General features: G+C 46.8%; 1 protein-coding gene across 2 annotated transcripts in view; it reads left to right on the forward strand.

Annotated features, from left to right (window-relative positions):
* The first annotated feature begins 812 nt into the window (after positions 1-812).
* Positions 813-14,383, forward strand: part of RUNX1 (RUNX family transcription factor 1) — a 187,259-nt gene continuing 173,688 nt past the window's right edge. The window contains exons 1-2 of one of the 2 annotated variants that reach the window (XM_085560672.1): positions 813-1,003; positions 1,193-1,306. In XM_085560672.1, coding sequence (XP_085416798.1) covers positions 1,252-1,306 — 55 coding nt within the window. In that variant the 5' untranslated portion in view covers positions 813-1,003; positions 1,193-1,251. The remainder of the gene's footprint in view (positions 1,004-1,192; positions 1,307-14,383) is intronic. The other variant, XM_085560666.1, reaches the window with a different exon arrangement.

The following is a 14,383-nucleotide window of genomic DNA, read 5'->3' on the forward strand; positions in this document are numbered from 1 at the left end:
TTTTATTTTTCATTTTTTCTTCTTCTTTTGAGGAGGGAGAAGACAAAGCAAGAACTGGGCTAACGAGGGATTGTAGGTCTGGACCCTATGGAAGACAAAGATTTCCTGTGATCTTCCAGCACTCCTTAGAGAGTGCCATCACAGAGATTCCAAATAAAACTGGGACTTTTTTTATCTCCCCTTTTTCACCCATTTTCTTAAAAAAACAAATCTTGGGACTTTTTAATCTCACCCTTTTTTTTTGTTTGTTTTCTTAAAAAAAAAAACCCAACATGGGTTGGGTTTTAAATCTCCCCTCTTTTTTTTTTTGTTTTTTTTTTCCCCCATTCTCTTAAAAGAAAAAAATGTTGGGACTTTTTAATCTCCTTTTATTTTTTTTTTCCCATTTTCTTGAAAAAATAACTCTCCTTACAGGGGTCTCCCCTCCAGCTGATTCCCAATGTTTAACAGGATGAGTTCCACATCCTGCTGCCTTCACAGCAGCCTCAAACCCAGGTTTGAATTCCTATGGAATAAGCAGCAATGAAGTCGCTATCAAAATAAGCAGGAGCTCCAAAAAAACCTCCACCAACCAAACAAGAGGAGTTGAATGAACTCATCAAAGACCTTTTGGAGCACTGGGGCTGGTGAATCACCAGTTTTTCCCTCCCTCAGCAACTCCATCCTTGCCTGGAGCCCCGGGGAGGGCAGGTGGAGTGGGGAGGGCATGACTTCAGCAAGTTAAAAAAAAAAAAACCCTTCCCCCCCAAAAAAAAAAAAAGAAAAAGCAGAAAGTCGACATCACCCCAGTCATGTGATAGAAAAGGACCAATGGAGGCAGGTCCTGGAAAGGGGAACAGTTAAATTTGTAATTTGGGTTGTGTGAAACACTTCTTTGGGCCTCATAAACAACCACAGAACCACAAGTTGGGTACGGAGGCAGTCACCCAAGAGCGGGTCCGGGATATTGGTCAGCAGGGAGGGCGAATCGTTGTGCCTGCAAACCACAGGGTTTCGGAGGCTGGTAAGCATCATCAACCACAACCAAGCCGCTGGTTTTTTTACCCCCCCTCCTTCTTTTTAAGAAACATTTTCAGAGTTCTCTGAGCAAAAGTAGCTCAGGATCTGCTCCCGAGGCGCCGGGATGGAGCCGAGAGGGATGGCTGGGAGGAGGGTGGTGGCAATGACCAATCTTCACTTTGCACTCCCCAAGGTGGAAGAAACCCTAAATTGCCTCCCAGTGAAGAGAGAGTGAGTTTTAGAGAGGAAACAATGGCTTCAAACAGCATATTTGAGTCACTTCCTTCTTACCAGCACTTCTTGAGAGGTAAGTGCCATTCAGAATTTCTAAGTAGATGTTTTGCTTTCCCATGTTTCAGAAAATGCACGTTTGGAGAGGATCTGGGTGCTTGCTTGCAGCACATGGGCTTTTTTCCACTTCAGCTGTCTTTGAGTTGGTATCTGAGCTTGCAGAAATATCACCTCCTTGCTTATCAGTTGAAGAGATTACAACAAGGTTTCATTTAAGCTGTTCAAACAACCATTGCATGCTCGTGGATTTGCTCTTCCTAAATCCCAGGGGGCTCGGAAAACTCTTGGGAATTGCTGCAGGTACAAGAGTGGCAGCACCAGCTCCTTCTGGGTTTTTTCTCGGGGACTTTCTGAGCAGCTGCCACCACAAATGAGAGTGCAGGGAGGGAGCAGCAAGCCCAGCCAGCAGAGCAGGATTTAGGCTGGGTTGAAGGCTCAGATAAAAGCTTAGGAACCTGCTTAAAGTTTGCTGCGACTCGCATGGGAAAGGAGTGGTGGGGATGGACTGGGAGCTCTGAGGATGCTGTGATGGCTGAAGGAGCAGCTGCAGCCCTGGAGGGGCTCCGGGGGGAACTTGAGGCAGCAATCTGCGTTTTGTCACCAGTGGCCAAGAGGTTGTAACGTTCTTGTCGTGTTCTCACCACCCCCCGAGGAGCTGATGCTTTAGTCATGGCTTATTCACACTGCTCAGCCAGGCGCTGGCACGGGAAACTTCTCAGCTTGCCGGGAATTACCTTCCCAAAGAACTCCTGGAGATGAACTTTTCCCCTGTCCTGCAGCGGGGCCGTGCCCGCGTGGGTGACAAGGACACGGAGCCCGTGCCAGCCCAGGCTTGGCCAGGGACTAATGGGTTTTTTTTTCTTTTTTTTTTTTTAAGATTGGGATTAAATGTGTGAGATGGTATTTCTCGTTTGGACTCAGATGTTTATTAGTTTTTATCTATATTATAGTCTCACAAGGTGTGTGTTTTGTAGCAGTTAGCTTTAGTCAGTTAAAAGTGGAGATGTATATCTCTTTCTAAAAGGTTCTTTAAGGATAAACTGTTTAAGGAATGACACTAATATTATTTTTACTTTTAACTCAGTAAGTAACTATTTATGGCTTGTAATGGGGTCTTTTTAATCTAATTATACAATACTACTCAAATTCATTAAGAAGGTAAAGAAGAAAGACAAGCTTCTGTTTTAAAACTTCTATCTTATTTTATATCTATTCCTGTATTCTAAAACTTTAAACTCTGCGTTTCCCACCCTGTGCTATCACACACTTCCATTCCAACTCCACACCTGTAATCTCAGTTTTATTATTGAATTTTGGAAGCTTCTCCACGGCCTCAGGTCAGTGCAGTGTTCTCCTGGGGGTCAGTGCTGGCAGCACAGAAAGTCTGAAATTCTCTGCAGCCAGGGATCCAAAAAGGGAGCAGCACTTGAGAGCTGCTCCCAGCCCAGCCTGGCTGCCGTGAGTCAGGACTTTATTCCCATTAATAACGGGGAATGCGGAAGAGCTGCTCCCAGCTGCTGTGTCACCACTGGCAGCAGCTCCTGAGGGTCACAGCCTGCCCAAATCCTACCCAGCTCTGCTGTTCAAATCTATTTTTTCCTCCCCCTTCTCCTCATAGCCGAAGTTTTTCTCCATCTTTTTCCCTGTGAGTCACCAGCGCCTTCGTGCCTGGGTGGGGGAGATGCTGAAGGGTGAGCAAGAGGTGCCCAAGTGCTGACATTGCTCAGCACCCCGAGCAGGGAAAGGAAGCAATACTGCTAAAATAACAAGCAGGATCTTCCTGCAATTCGTCAGCCTTTTATTTATTTATTTTCTTAATTTAAATTTTTTTTTTTTTTTTTTAGCTCAGCAACTGCTTGGCGTTTAATGTGTAGCACAGGAAGGGTTCTTGAGGAAATTCTGTGCGTGTGATAAAGAACAGAGTGAACCTCGTGGGGCTGTGCTTGTGCCAGGCCACGGGGCGGGATGGAGAGCAGGGGTCGTGTGCTTGGCAGGAACCCAAAACATTTCAGAGCAGCTGGTTGAAAACCAAGGGATGACTTGTCCAGAAAAGGAGGAGTTTCCTAAAGCTGCTTAATCCAGCAAGAGATTTAGCCCAACACCCCAGAATGGGGTTTATTTTTGTCCTCGTTTTTGGCATTAATGTTGCTCCAGCACCAGTATTTCATTTTCTTTGGGGAATGGGCTACAAGCAGCGTTAGGCTGGAAGTCATCTGTGTATTTTAGGAACACCTGGAATGTTCTGGGCCAGGCCGGACTGGGCTTGGAGTGACCTGGGATAGTGGGAGGTGTCCCTGCCCACAGCAGGGGGTGGAATGGGATCATCTTTAAGGTCCCTTCCACCTCAAATCGTTCTTGGTTTTTATACTTATATAAAATTTTCTATTCAGTTTTGACAGGCCAGGCACAACATCCTGCAGAACTTTGTGTAGAGAGGTTTTTTCCTGCAGAAAACCTGGGGTCAAACACTTCAGTTGAGTTGTAAAACAAATGTTTCATCATTGCAAAAGAACATTGTGTGTGTGTGTGTGTGTGTGTGAACATGGAATGGTTCTCCAGCAGTTCCCTTTTTGTTCCTTTCTCCACTCAAACGAACTCCAGGCAGTTTCAAAATCCTGGGCTCAGCAAAAGGAACGTTTGGGCTCAGGAGCAAGAAAAATAATCATCCCTAGGGTGGGTTGTTCTCACCCTATTTCTCAACAGGCTTTGCAAAGAAACGTCCCCAAAGTGCCTCTTTTTCTGCTCTTCCCGCCAAAATTTATTGCGCTTTCTCCCTCAACCGAAATCGTGAAGGAAAGGGGAAAAAAAAAAAAATTGTTTTCTCTGTGGATTACCCTTTATCAGGCCAGGCAGCTCTGTGAGAAGGAAATCCATCATTCTTTTGGAGCTTGATGCTAGGTGAAAATTGGGAAAAAAGGAGGGGAATGGGGAAGCTACATATCCATGGGGTGTGGTACACCACAAAGGATGTGGCCCTTTCTCTATCACACCACACCAGCTCCTCGCCGGGGGAATGAGGAGCAGGCTGGAACCTCGGAATTCCAAACACATCCCAAGGAGACCTCTTGGGATGGGGCATCAAAACGAGTCCTGTTGGTGGGGTTTGTGGTAAAGAGTGACCCTATAGGCTTTAAAGGAGGACAAAATCATTGTGTCACACACCCTCCTAGTTTTTATAATTTCTAATTTTATAATTTCTAATTTTGTAATTTCTAATTTTGTAATTTCCAATTTTATAATTTCTAATTCTGCCATTTCTAACTTTGCAATTTCTAACTTTGTAATTTCTAATTTCACCATTTCTCAAGGTTATTACATTGTAACGATTTAAAAATTCCTGATAATTTTTGCCTATGAAAGAAAACAGAACTAATCTTTTTAGGCAGCTCAAAATAGCACCAAGTGTAATCTTTTCCAGGAGGGCACTTTTCCTTCATTTTTGCTGCAAGGTTGGATTCTTCCAATAGGCAAAGAAGTTTTCCCCTGGTTTTGCCTGTGTGGTATTTTTTTATTAATTAATCATGGCTGTGGTGTGACATTTGGATGGTTTGTTATCAACTGGGAGTGAACACCAACACAAATTTTAGAACATGATAAAATAGAAAAATACACTGTGGGTGATTTCTTCTGAGTCCTACAGTGCCAAGGAGCACTCTGGCATTGAAGGATTCTTGCCTTCTAAATGCAAAATAAAAGTGTGGTGAGTCCAAGGAAGGGCGATGAAGCTGGGAAGGGGCTGGAAAACAAATCCTGGGAGGAGCAGCTGAACTGGGGGGGCTCAGCCTGGAGCAAAGGAGGCTCAGGAGGGACCCTGTGGCTCTGCAGAGCTCCTGCCAGGAGGGGCAGGGAAAGGAGGAGAGGAACTGGCCTCAAATGGCACCAGGGGAGGCTCAGGTTGGAGATTGGGAAAGAAAATTTCCCTGGCAGAGTGGTAAGGCCTTGGGATGAGCTGCCCAGGGAGGTTTGGAGTCACTGAATTGTCCCAGAGGAGTCTGGATGTGGCCTTGGGGACAGGGTTTGGGGTGATGCTGGTGGGGCTGGGTGATTCTGGAGGTCTTGAGATGATTTAATGGAGAAGTTCTTCCTGCTCCGAAGGTCGTCCCTGCTGGGATTCAGGGACATCCATCCCTGAGCACTCTGCTTCTCACTGGAAATTAGTGGCTCTGGCTTTCCTTGTTGTGGGATTCCCGTTGGAAAAGTCCTCAAGTCCCCGGTGCTGGGTGGGATGGAGGCTGAAGTGATCAGGGGCTCGCTGCCATCATCTCCAGAATTGTGGATTCCTCATCCCTGGCAGTGCCCCAGGCCAGGCTGGGACATCCTGGGACAGAGCAAGGTGTCCCTGCCATGGCAGGGGTGGGATGGGATGATCTTTAAAATCCCTCCCAACCCAAAGCAGTCTGGGATTCTCTTTTTTCCAGCAGCATAAATTCCCTTGTCACTGTGGAGAGACAATTTTCCAGGCCTTTTTCAGGCTGCCTGTCCCCTACCAAAGAGTTAATCCATGTCAGCATTATAAACCACTGACTGCAGCTTGTGAATAGGAAATTGAACTAAAGCTCATAAAAACCTTGGCTTACAAGTAGAAAAACCTTGCACAATGTCTGATTTACACAGCCTGAGCTCTTTTTTTCACTTAAAAGCCTTGAGAAACATTGCGAGGCCTGAACGCAGGAAGTAGAAAGTCTGACAGAGCTGAACATGCTGCTCTGGTGAGATCAAGAGATTTTAGCCTGCGCCAAAATATTTCACTGAGCGTTTGAGCAGCCACGCTCAGCGCAGGGATGTGTTGTGCTGAGTCTGAAAAGGATTTCGGTTCTGTCTGGCCTGCACATCCCTCGGGTTGTTTTGCCTTTGCCCTTTATCGCTCGATATTTTTTGGGTGTTTTACCATGAGGGACCAGCTCCAGCTCTGAGGTGGCTCTCTGGTGGAAAATGAAAGTGTGTCCCCCACGCTGCCAGGGGGTGCAGTAAAAACACAAAATAAACTGCTTTTTTTTTTTTTTTTTTTTTTTTTTTTTTTTTTTTTGTGACCAAAAGATAATCAAGATTTAGTTTGGCTGCTGAAGTGTGATCCCAAAATAACAGGATGCTTATCCCAAAATCTCAAAATGCACGGTGATGCCAGGGGTAGTGGCACGTTTATGAAAGCAATTTTTGAAATTTGACTTCAGAATAAAGAATGAGCGTGTCAATCATGCTGTTGTTTGAGAGGGGAGAGTCTGCACCTAAAGAAGAGTGGCAAGGAAATTGCTGCTGTTGGATTTAGAAATTGGATTTGAAAAGCCAAGCAGGAGCAATCCTAAGCAAAAAGCAGATTTCTCTGTAGGTTATCCCAAAACGAGGAGAAATGTCTGACTTTGACATCCTGCCACGTGCAAATGGAACCTGCTGGGTTCCAGAGGTTTCTGCTGCACATCCAAAGGGATTCCCAGAGAGCCAGGCAGGAATGAGGATGGAGAAAAGGCTGAAAGGCAGAGTGGGCATTAAATTGTACCAGAGGAGGTTCCTTGCCATAAAACCCCGCTGAATCCAAGGCTTGAACAGAATCCTAAAAACTCCTGGATTTGTCCATACATACAGAGTAGCATGGAACTGTTTAGGTTGGAAAAGCCCTTTAAGATCATCAACAAATTTCTTAATAAATACCAGCCAGGTTGAAGGGGAAAAAAAACCCCAAAAACTTCAGAAGGGTTAAATTCTCCCTTTGCCTCTCCCTGCCCTATTTCAGAGCACAAAGCAAACACTGTTAAAGCTGGGGAAGAAAGATCCCCTGGAAGCAGCTCTGTCATCTGCCAGATGATTTGTGGCTTCCTCCAGGACATCTGGGATTGGCCATGGAGGGAGACAGGCCACGGTGACTCACTGGGCTGAGAGGACAAGAAAACATCTCTCTCCTTTTTTCTGCTCCGGGGAGGCTGGGTAATATTTGGATAAACTTGAGTCAGCTGCTCAAATGGTGCAGTGAGATCTCCTCTCTGGAAGGCACCGATGAGCTGTGAGGGGTGGCAGCAGTGGGGATGGCAGCAGTGCTGGTGCTGGAAGCATCTGAGCTCCCACGAAGGGAGCTGTGACGTGGCTTCCTTTGAAAAAGGCAGGTGTTTGTGAAGGGAGGCAGGAGCCTCTCTTGAAATGAAAAAAAATGCAAATTATTATAATTTTGAGATTAAGGAGGCTCTCAGGCAAAGATATGGGAGTAGGAATAACAGTTCTTTATTAGAATATTAATAAAAAAATAAAAATAAAAATAAAAACAAAAATAAAAATAAAAATAAAAATAAAAATAAAAATAAAAATAAAAATAAAAATAATTAAAAATTAAAAAAAATATAATAATAATAATACAAAACAAACACTGCCAAGGTCAGAAATGCCCTGTCCCCTGTGGGTCAGGGAGTGGCTCAGCCCCATCCCAGGGGGGCTCAGCCCTCCTGCAGTGCCAGCTGTGCTTCTGCTGGAGCAGGATCCTGCACAAGGGGGGAGTTTTCCTCTGGAGCTCCAGGGCTGGGGGAGATGGGCCTGGGCTCCTCTGGGAATGCAGTGGGAAGGAAGCTGCTCCTCTGGGAATGCAGGGGGAAGGAAGCTGCTCCTCTGGGAATGCAGGGGGAAGGAAGCTGCTCCTCTGGGAATGCAGGGGGAAGGAAGCTGCTCCTCTGGGAATGCAGGGGGGGAGAAAGCTGCTCCTTTGGGAATGCAGGGGGGATAAAGCTGCTCCTCTGGGAATGCAGGGGGAAGAAAGCTGCTCCCCTGGGAATGCAGGGGGCAGAGGCTGCTGTGCTGTTCCCAGGTCAGATTGGATCCAGGTAGGAATGTTTGGCTCCTCCCCTGAGCAGAGCATCTCCCCATGGATGATGGAATTTTCTCAGCCATGCAGGGACACTCACTGGCCATGAACAGAAGTTAATTAAAAATTAATAATTAACAGAAGAGGTCTCCTGGAGAGATAAAGAAAAAACTGCCCCACCTCTGGCAGATGGTGACAGAGCACAACCCCAGCCACATCCTGCATTTCCCACTCAGGACAATTGGTGAAGCCTGTGCACACACCAGAATGTCCTCAGCAGTGCTGAAATCAAGGCATGCCACTCCTGCCAATGCAAAGAGTAGGAGTTATGCAGATTCCCAATGTCATTTCCAAAAGAAATTAGTTATTTTTTCACTGGGATCCCAGCCAAAGCCTTGCTGTACAACCAATTTAAATTCATTAATAAAACTAATTGGTTTAGTCCAGTAACACTAATTTTACTCCAAAACATGAAACCTTCTATAAAGATTTATTCAAAATATTGAAATAGGAGAAAGAAAAGGGCATAGAAGGGCTGAGTGTGAAGCAGGGAAGGAGAGAGTGAGGGCAGCTCAACTGAAATTGAGTTTCCAGTTCATCCTCGATGTTGTCTGGAGGAGTCTCCACTTCTGCTGAAACTCTGTCAAACTGGGCAGTTTCACTTGGTGAAGATCTGAGAGAACACTTTCTCTGGCTTTGATCAATCTGGGAATTTCCTTTTCCAACCTGCAGTTTTTGTTTTGAGTTTCTCATTCCGGTGAACCCCCAGGCAGTCTGAGATGGGCTTGGGGTTCTTTTCTTTTGCCTCGTGAATATTTTGCCTCGCAGGAAGTTTTCTGTTGTCTGCTTTCACACCAAAGCTGTGATTTTGAAAGCCCAGAAACTGCATTTAGGTTGGGTTTTGTCTGCAGGTTGAAAGGTTTATTATGTCTTACAAGTATTTCTGAGAAAACACTGGAAGGAAACCTGAAAACCATCAGGTTTTATGAGGTTTGCTATAAACATTTCAAGCTGCTGTATTTAGGGCAAGCCCTGCCACCCTCATCAAATCAGCAGCTCAGAAGCTCTGAGCCAGCCCTTCCAGTGGCTTTTTGTGGTGTTTAAAAGGGAAAGGAGAGTTTGGGAAACCCCTGGCAGGTTGAGGGTGAAGCACAGCGTGGGACTGAGCGCGTGTGTCCTTTGTGACAAATGTCTGGGACCTTCAAAGGGCCCAGCACCGCCTGCAGCTCTCAGAAGTTCATTTTTCAGGTGGTTTTATGGCATTCATCTGTGCTGTGACTGCCAGACCTGGGCTCAGAGATCCACAGAATCCTGGAGTTAGGAGAGTGGGAAGAGATCTTCAGGATCACCCACTCCCACCATCAGCAGCACCAGCTTCACCCCAAACCATAACCCACATCCAGACTCCTCCTGAACCTTCCCAGAGAATTCCCAGCTCCCACATCACTCCCCTCTCCTGTCAGGAGTTCTGCAGAGCAATGAGGTGCCCCCTGAGCCTCCTTTTCTCCAGACTGACCAGCTGATGGCCACTTTGTCCCTGTCTGGGGGGGTTACAGGATTTTATCCTAAGAATTTGCTCTAGGACACATTTTCTTCCCCCAGGGAAAGGGGAAGTGTGGCTGCAGGAATGGTTTTAAAGCAGTGCTACCTTAAATCTGTCCTGGTTGTCTAAAATCAGTAGTGACAGCCCCCGGGTTCATCTCCTGCCCTCACACAGCACCACAGCTCATCCTGACATCTGCCAGGGGTGGCTGGATGGGGCTCCCCTCACGTTCAAAAGGACATTGAGAGTGTCCAGAGATGGGAAAAGGGTCTGGAAAACACATCCTGGGAGGAGCAGCTGGGAGAGCTGGGGGTGTTCAGCCTGGAGAAAAGGAGGATCAGGGGGAGCTCATTGCAGGAGGGGCAGTGAGGTAAGGTTGGTTAAAGTGAAAGGAGGAGAGGAAATGGCCTCAAATGGCACCAGGGGAGGCTCAGGTTGGAGATGGGGAAAGAAAATTTCCCTGGAGAGTGGTCAGGCCTTGGGATGAGCTGCCCAGGGAGGTTTGGAGTCACTGGAATTGTCCCAGAGGAGTCTGGATGTGGCCTTGGGGACAGGGTTTGGGTGATGCTGGTGGGGCTGGGTGATCCTGAAGGGTTTTCCCAGCTTGGTTCTGGGATTCTGAGAAGATCCAGCACTTCCTAAACTCCACCTTCAGGGCAGGTCGGACAAGTCAAACTCTCTGGTGCTCAGCCTGGAGCAAAGGAGGCTCAGGGTCCCTCATTGCTCTGCACAGTTCCTGCCAGGAGGGGCAGGGACAGGAGGAGAGGAAATGGCCTCAGGTGGCACCAGGGGAGGCTCAGGTTTTTAAAACAGCTCCTGTGAAACTGAACAAAAAATGGTCACCCAGATTCCTCTGGTGGATCTTTTCCTGGCTGTCCTCTGGATCTCTGGGAGACAGGAACATCTGAGAGTCGCTGTTGGGGTTTCTGTAGAGCTTTGGAACATTTCTGTCCCTCACAGAGTGGTCAGGACTTGGGATGAGCTCCCAGGGAGCTTTGGAGTCACTGGAATTGTCCCAGAGGAGTCTGGATGTGCCCCTGGGGACAGGGTTTGGGTGATGCTGGTGGGGCTGGGTGATCCTGGAGGTCCCTTCCCACCTGGATGATTTGGGAGTCACATCACCCAGAGAGGCCCCGGATCTGAGAGCGGGGCTCCACCCACCTCACGGGAAGGGCTTTGCATTTCAGAATTCAGTTACCAGATAATATCAGACTTCTGTAAAACACTTCTGGTTTTCAGGACCTCCATGTAAATGAGCTCTGGGTGTTGTATGAGTCAGCGATGGAATAGAATTCATATCTGGAAGATGCACTCAAGTTCAGACTCCACCAACAAAATTTTCAACTAAAAGAGAGAGGTTTAGATTAAATATTAGGGAGAAATCATTAGAATGAAATTCCTGGAGAAGCTGTGGCTGCCCCTGGATCCCTGGAAGTGTTCAAGGGCAGCTTGGACAGGGTTTGGATCCACCTGGGACAGTGGGAGGTGTCCCTGCCCATGGAGGGGGGGGGAACAAGATGATCTTCAAGGTCCTTCCAACCCAAACCTTTCTGAGTCTGTATTTGTGAGTGCTGGGGAATCACTTGCTGCATAATGTAGTGGTTTCATTGCTCCAAACACTTTGCAAGAAATTTAATTACAACTTTTTCCATCCTTTGGGCCACCTGTGAGAGGAAAAGGAGCCCTCAGTCTGCAGAGTTTTCTCTTCATCAAACCTGTAAAAGTGAGAATGGATGGGGCTGAACACCCACACATTTTTCACACCAAGCATAAAAAAAACCTTTGCACACTGAAACCAAGAGTCAGGTCTCTTATAGGAACATGAGCTTCTTCTGGCTGTCCTTTACTGGAGAAAATGATTTAATTTTCTAAATGAAACAGGGTTTCATGTTCAGCGTGCCTGGAAATGAAATGTGAATGACTTGCCAAGGTTAAAAACCAGAGATACGATCAACTTTTGGGGTTTAAATGTGGTGAATCATTGAGATTTTGGAAAAACAATCAGAACTTTTAATGCAAGGGTGGTTTTCTTTTCCTCAAATAGGGATTGTAATGGAAATAGTCATTTTTGTCATCAGTTCCCCAGGGAATGGGCACGGCCCTGAGGCTGCCAGAGCTGCAGGAGCCTTTGGCCAGCACTGCCAGGGATGCCCAGGGTGGGATTTTGGGGTCTGGGCAGGGCAAGGCTGGCACTGGGGGATCCCTGGGGGTCCCTTCCACTGAGGTTATTCAATGGTTTTACAAATCCCATTTCGGATAACAAAACATTAGCAACATGAAGAGGGATTTAGGGTGCCCCTGTGGGGTGAATTTCTGTCATTAAACTGATTTCTAGGCAAGGAAAGATGATTAAGCATCATATTTTACTGAGGCAATTGAGGCAACCCAGACTTTTGTGTACATGGAAGCTGATGCAAGAGTCAGGGAAACCACTGGAAAGACCTGGCTGATGGCTTTGGGCTTTGGCTGAGACCTGGGATGACTCCTGTGCTGCAGAAAAAGGTGTGGCTCCGATGGTCCAGGCCAGCAGTTCCTCTTCAAACTGCTGCTTTTTGCTTTGGAGCAGAATCATGGAATTCTGGAATGGTTTGGGATGGAAGGGACATTAAAATTCTTCCCATCCCACCCCAGCCATGGCAGGGACACCTCCCACTGTGCCAGGCTGCTCCAGCCCCAGTGTCCAACCTGGCCCTGGGCACTGCCAGGGATCCAGGGGCAGCCACAGCTGTGCCAGGGCCTGCCCACCCTCACAGGAGGAAATTTTTCCTAATATCTGATCTAAACCTGTAATTTTTCACTTGGAAGCCATTCCCTGTGTCCTGTCCCTCCATGCCCTGGAAATTGTCTCTCTCCAGCTTTCCTGGGGCTCCTCCAGGCCCTGCCAGGCCACCCTGAGCTCAGCCCAAAGCTTCTCCTGTGCAGGTGAACAATCCCAGCTGTGCCAGCCTTTCCTGCCAGCAGAGCTGCTCCATCCCTCTGCTCATCCTGGAGCCTCCTCTGGTTGCTCCAGCAGATCAATCCTGGCCATTCCTCCCCTGTTTTTCCCCAATCTCAGGATGTGCTGAATAAAAAACTTCTCTGTGTGATCCAGAGGTGCCAATTCCAGCTGCCCACGGGTGACTTGGCTCATTTTTCCTGTTTTATTTTACGGCAGTCCCCTCCCAACCCTTCCCTCCTGTGACAGCTCCAAGTTTTGGGCAGATCCGTGACCCACGTGGAGAGGGCAAAGGCAGCTCTTGAGGCTTTGGGGAGTTCCTGCTTTGATGAAACCACCCCAGCTGGAGATCAAAAGCACTTTTTAACCAGAAGCAGTTGGAGGTTTTTCACCTGCTCAGCTCCTTTTCAGCCTCTGGTAAAGCCCATTCCAGGCAGGGAGAGCAGGAGATCTCCAGATCCCATTGTCCGAGGGGATCAGCTGTGGGAGCAGGCTGGACACGAGCTCAGCCTCTGGAACTTCAGGTGTATACAAATTCCTACACCGAGGTTTTATGATTTAACAGAAATTTGTGACCAGATTTCCACTCATTTCCAAGGAAAATCTTGTTTTCTGGCTGAAGTCCCTCACTTGTTAAGGTGAAGAACTTGAATTTTTTAAAGCACTGCTGCACTTTCTAGTATTTTTTTGGTTTGTTTGCTTTTTCTCCAGAAAATTAAGGCCTCTCTTATTTGAAACTGCAGTTCAAAGACGAATGAGAAATTAAATAAATAACCTACAGAAAAACATGAGCTGTCCTATTTTAGGATGTCATTACCTGCAGCAAAGCTTCTCTCACTTCTTTTTCTTCGGTGAGAAAACAAACTACCTCGTGATTGAGGTTTGGAGGAAATGCTGCTCTTTGCAACATTTGCCACCAACCAGTTCACCCAAACATTTCTAGCACATGACTTAGAAACGTGCTAGAAATGCTGCAAATTTTGCTGCTGGGTTTGCATTTCTGCAGCTGAAGACTCACCTGCTTTGAGGTATCTCAAAATGAAGGCAAAAAATAAAATAACCGAGCAGATTAAAGATTTACCTAGGGAAAAAAAAAATCAATTTAAAATATTTTTTACCAGAATTCAGTGCAGAAAAAGAGGTGAGAAAGTCAGGAAGGGGAAGAAGTTTTTCATGGTGTGTATGATTTAACCCTTGAGTAGCAAAGCCACTTTTCCTCCGCTGACCTCTGTTTCCACTGGGGGCTGCATTTTCCAGCTGGAATGGAGAATATTCCTGAGCAGCTGGAGCTGCCAGGATTCCAGGGAATGGTTGGGTGATGGAAATCTGCATCCCAGCTGCTGATATTTGAGACACAGGTGTTTGGAGCTGCCTTTGCCTGTGAGCTAAAATAAAAGAATAGAGAAAAGTCCCCCAGGTTGTGCTCCCAGAATAATCCACTGGCATTTTTCCAGGTTTTTCTCTTTTTTTTTGGAAGCTCAGTGTTTGAAGTCCATCCCCCATTGTCCATCCTACTGGGTTGTTAAATTATTGTCCTTTCCTTCACTGCTGTCTTCTCACTTTGGTTGGGATTGGATGGATGCAGGTGGCCCAAAGAAATCCTGGTGCTGTGCCTGGCACCTGGAATTCCTCTCTTTGATCCTGATTCCTGGAGCTTTTTTAGAAAGTCAGGAAGGCATCGTGGAATCCTGGATTGGTTTGGGTTGGGAGGGACCTTAAAAATAATCTAATTTCTACCACTTTGCACTCAGAGCTTTCCACTATCCCGGGTTGCTCCAAGTCCCATCCAGCCTGGCCTTGGACACTTCCAGGGATGGGAAATCCACAAATTCTC

The sequence above is a fragment of the Lonchura striata genome, chromosome 1 (assembly GCF_050655825.1).
Source record: "Lonchura striata isolate lonStrDom1 chromosome 1, ASM5065582v1, whole genome shotgun sequence".
In the NCBI taxonomy this organism is placed as follows: Eukaryota; Metazoa; Chordata; class Aves; order Passeriformes; family Estrildidae; genus Lonchura; species Lonchura striata.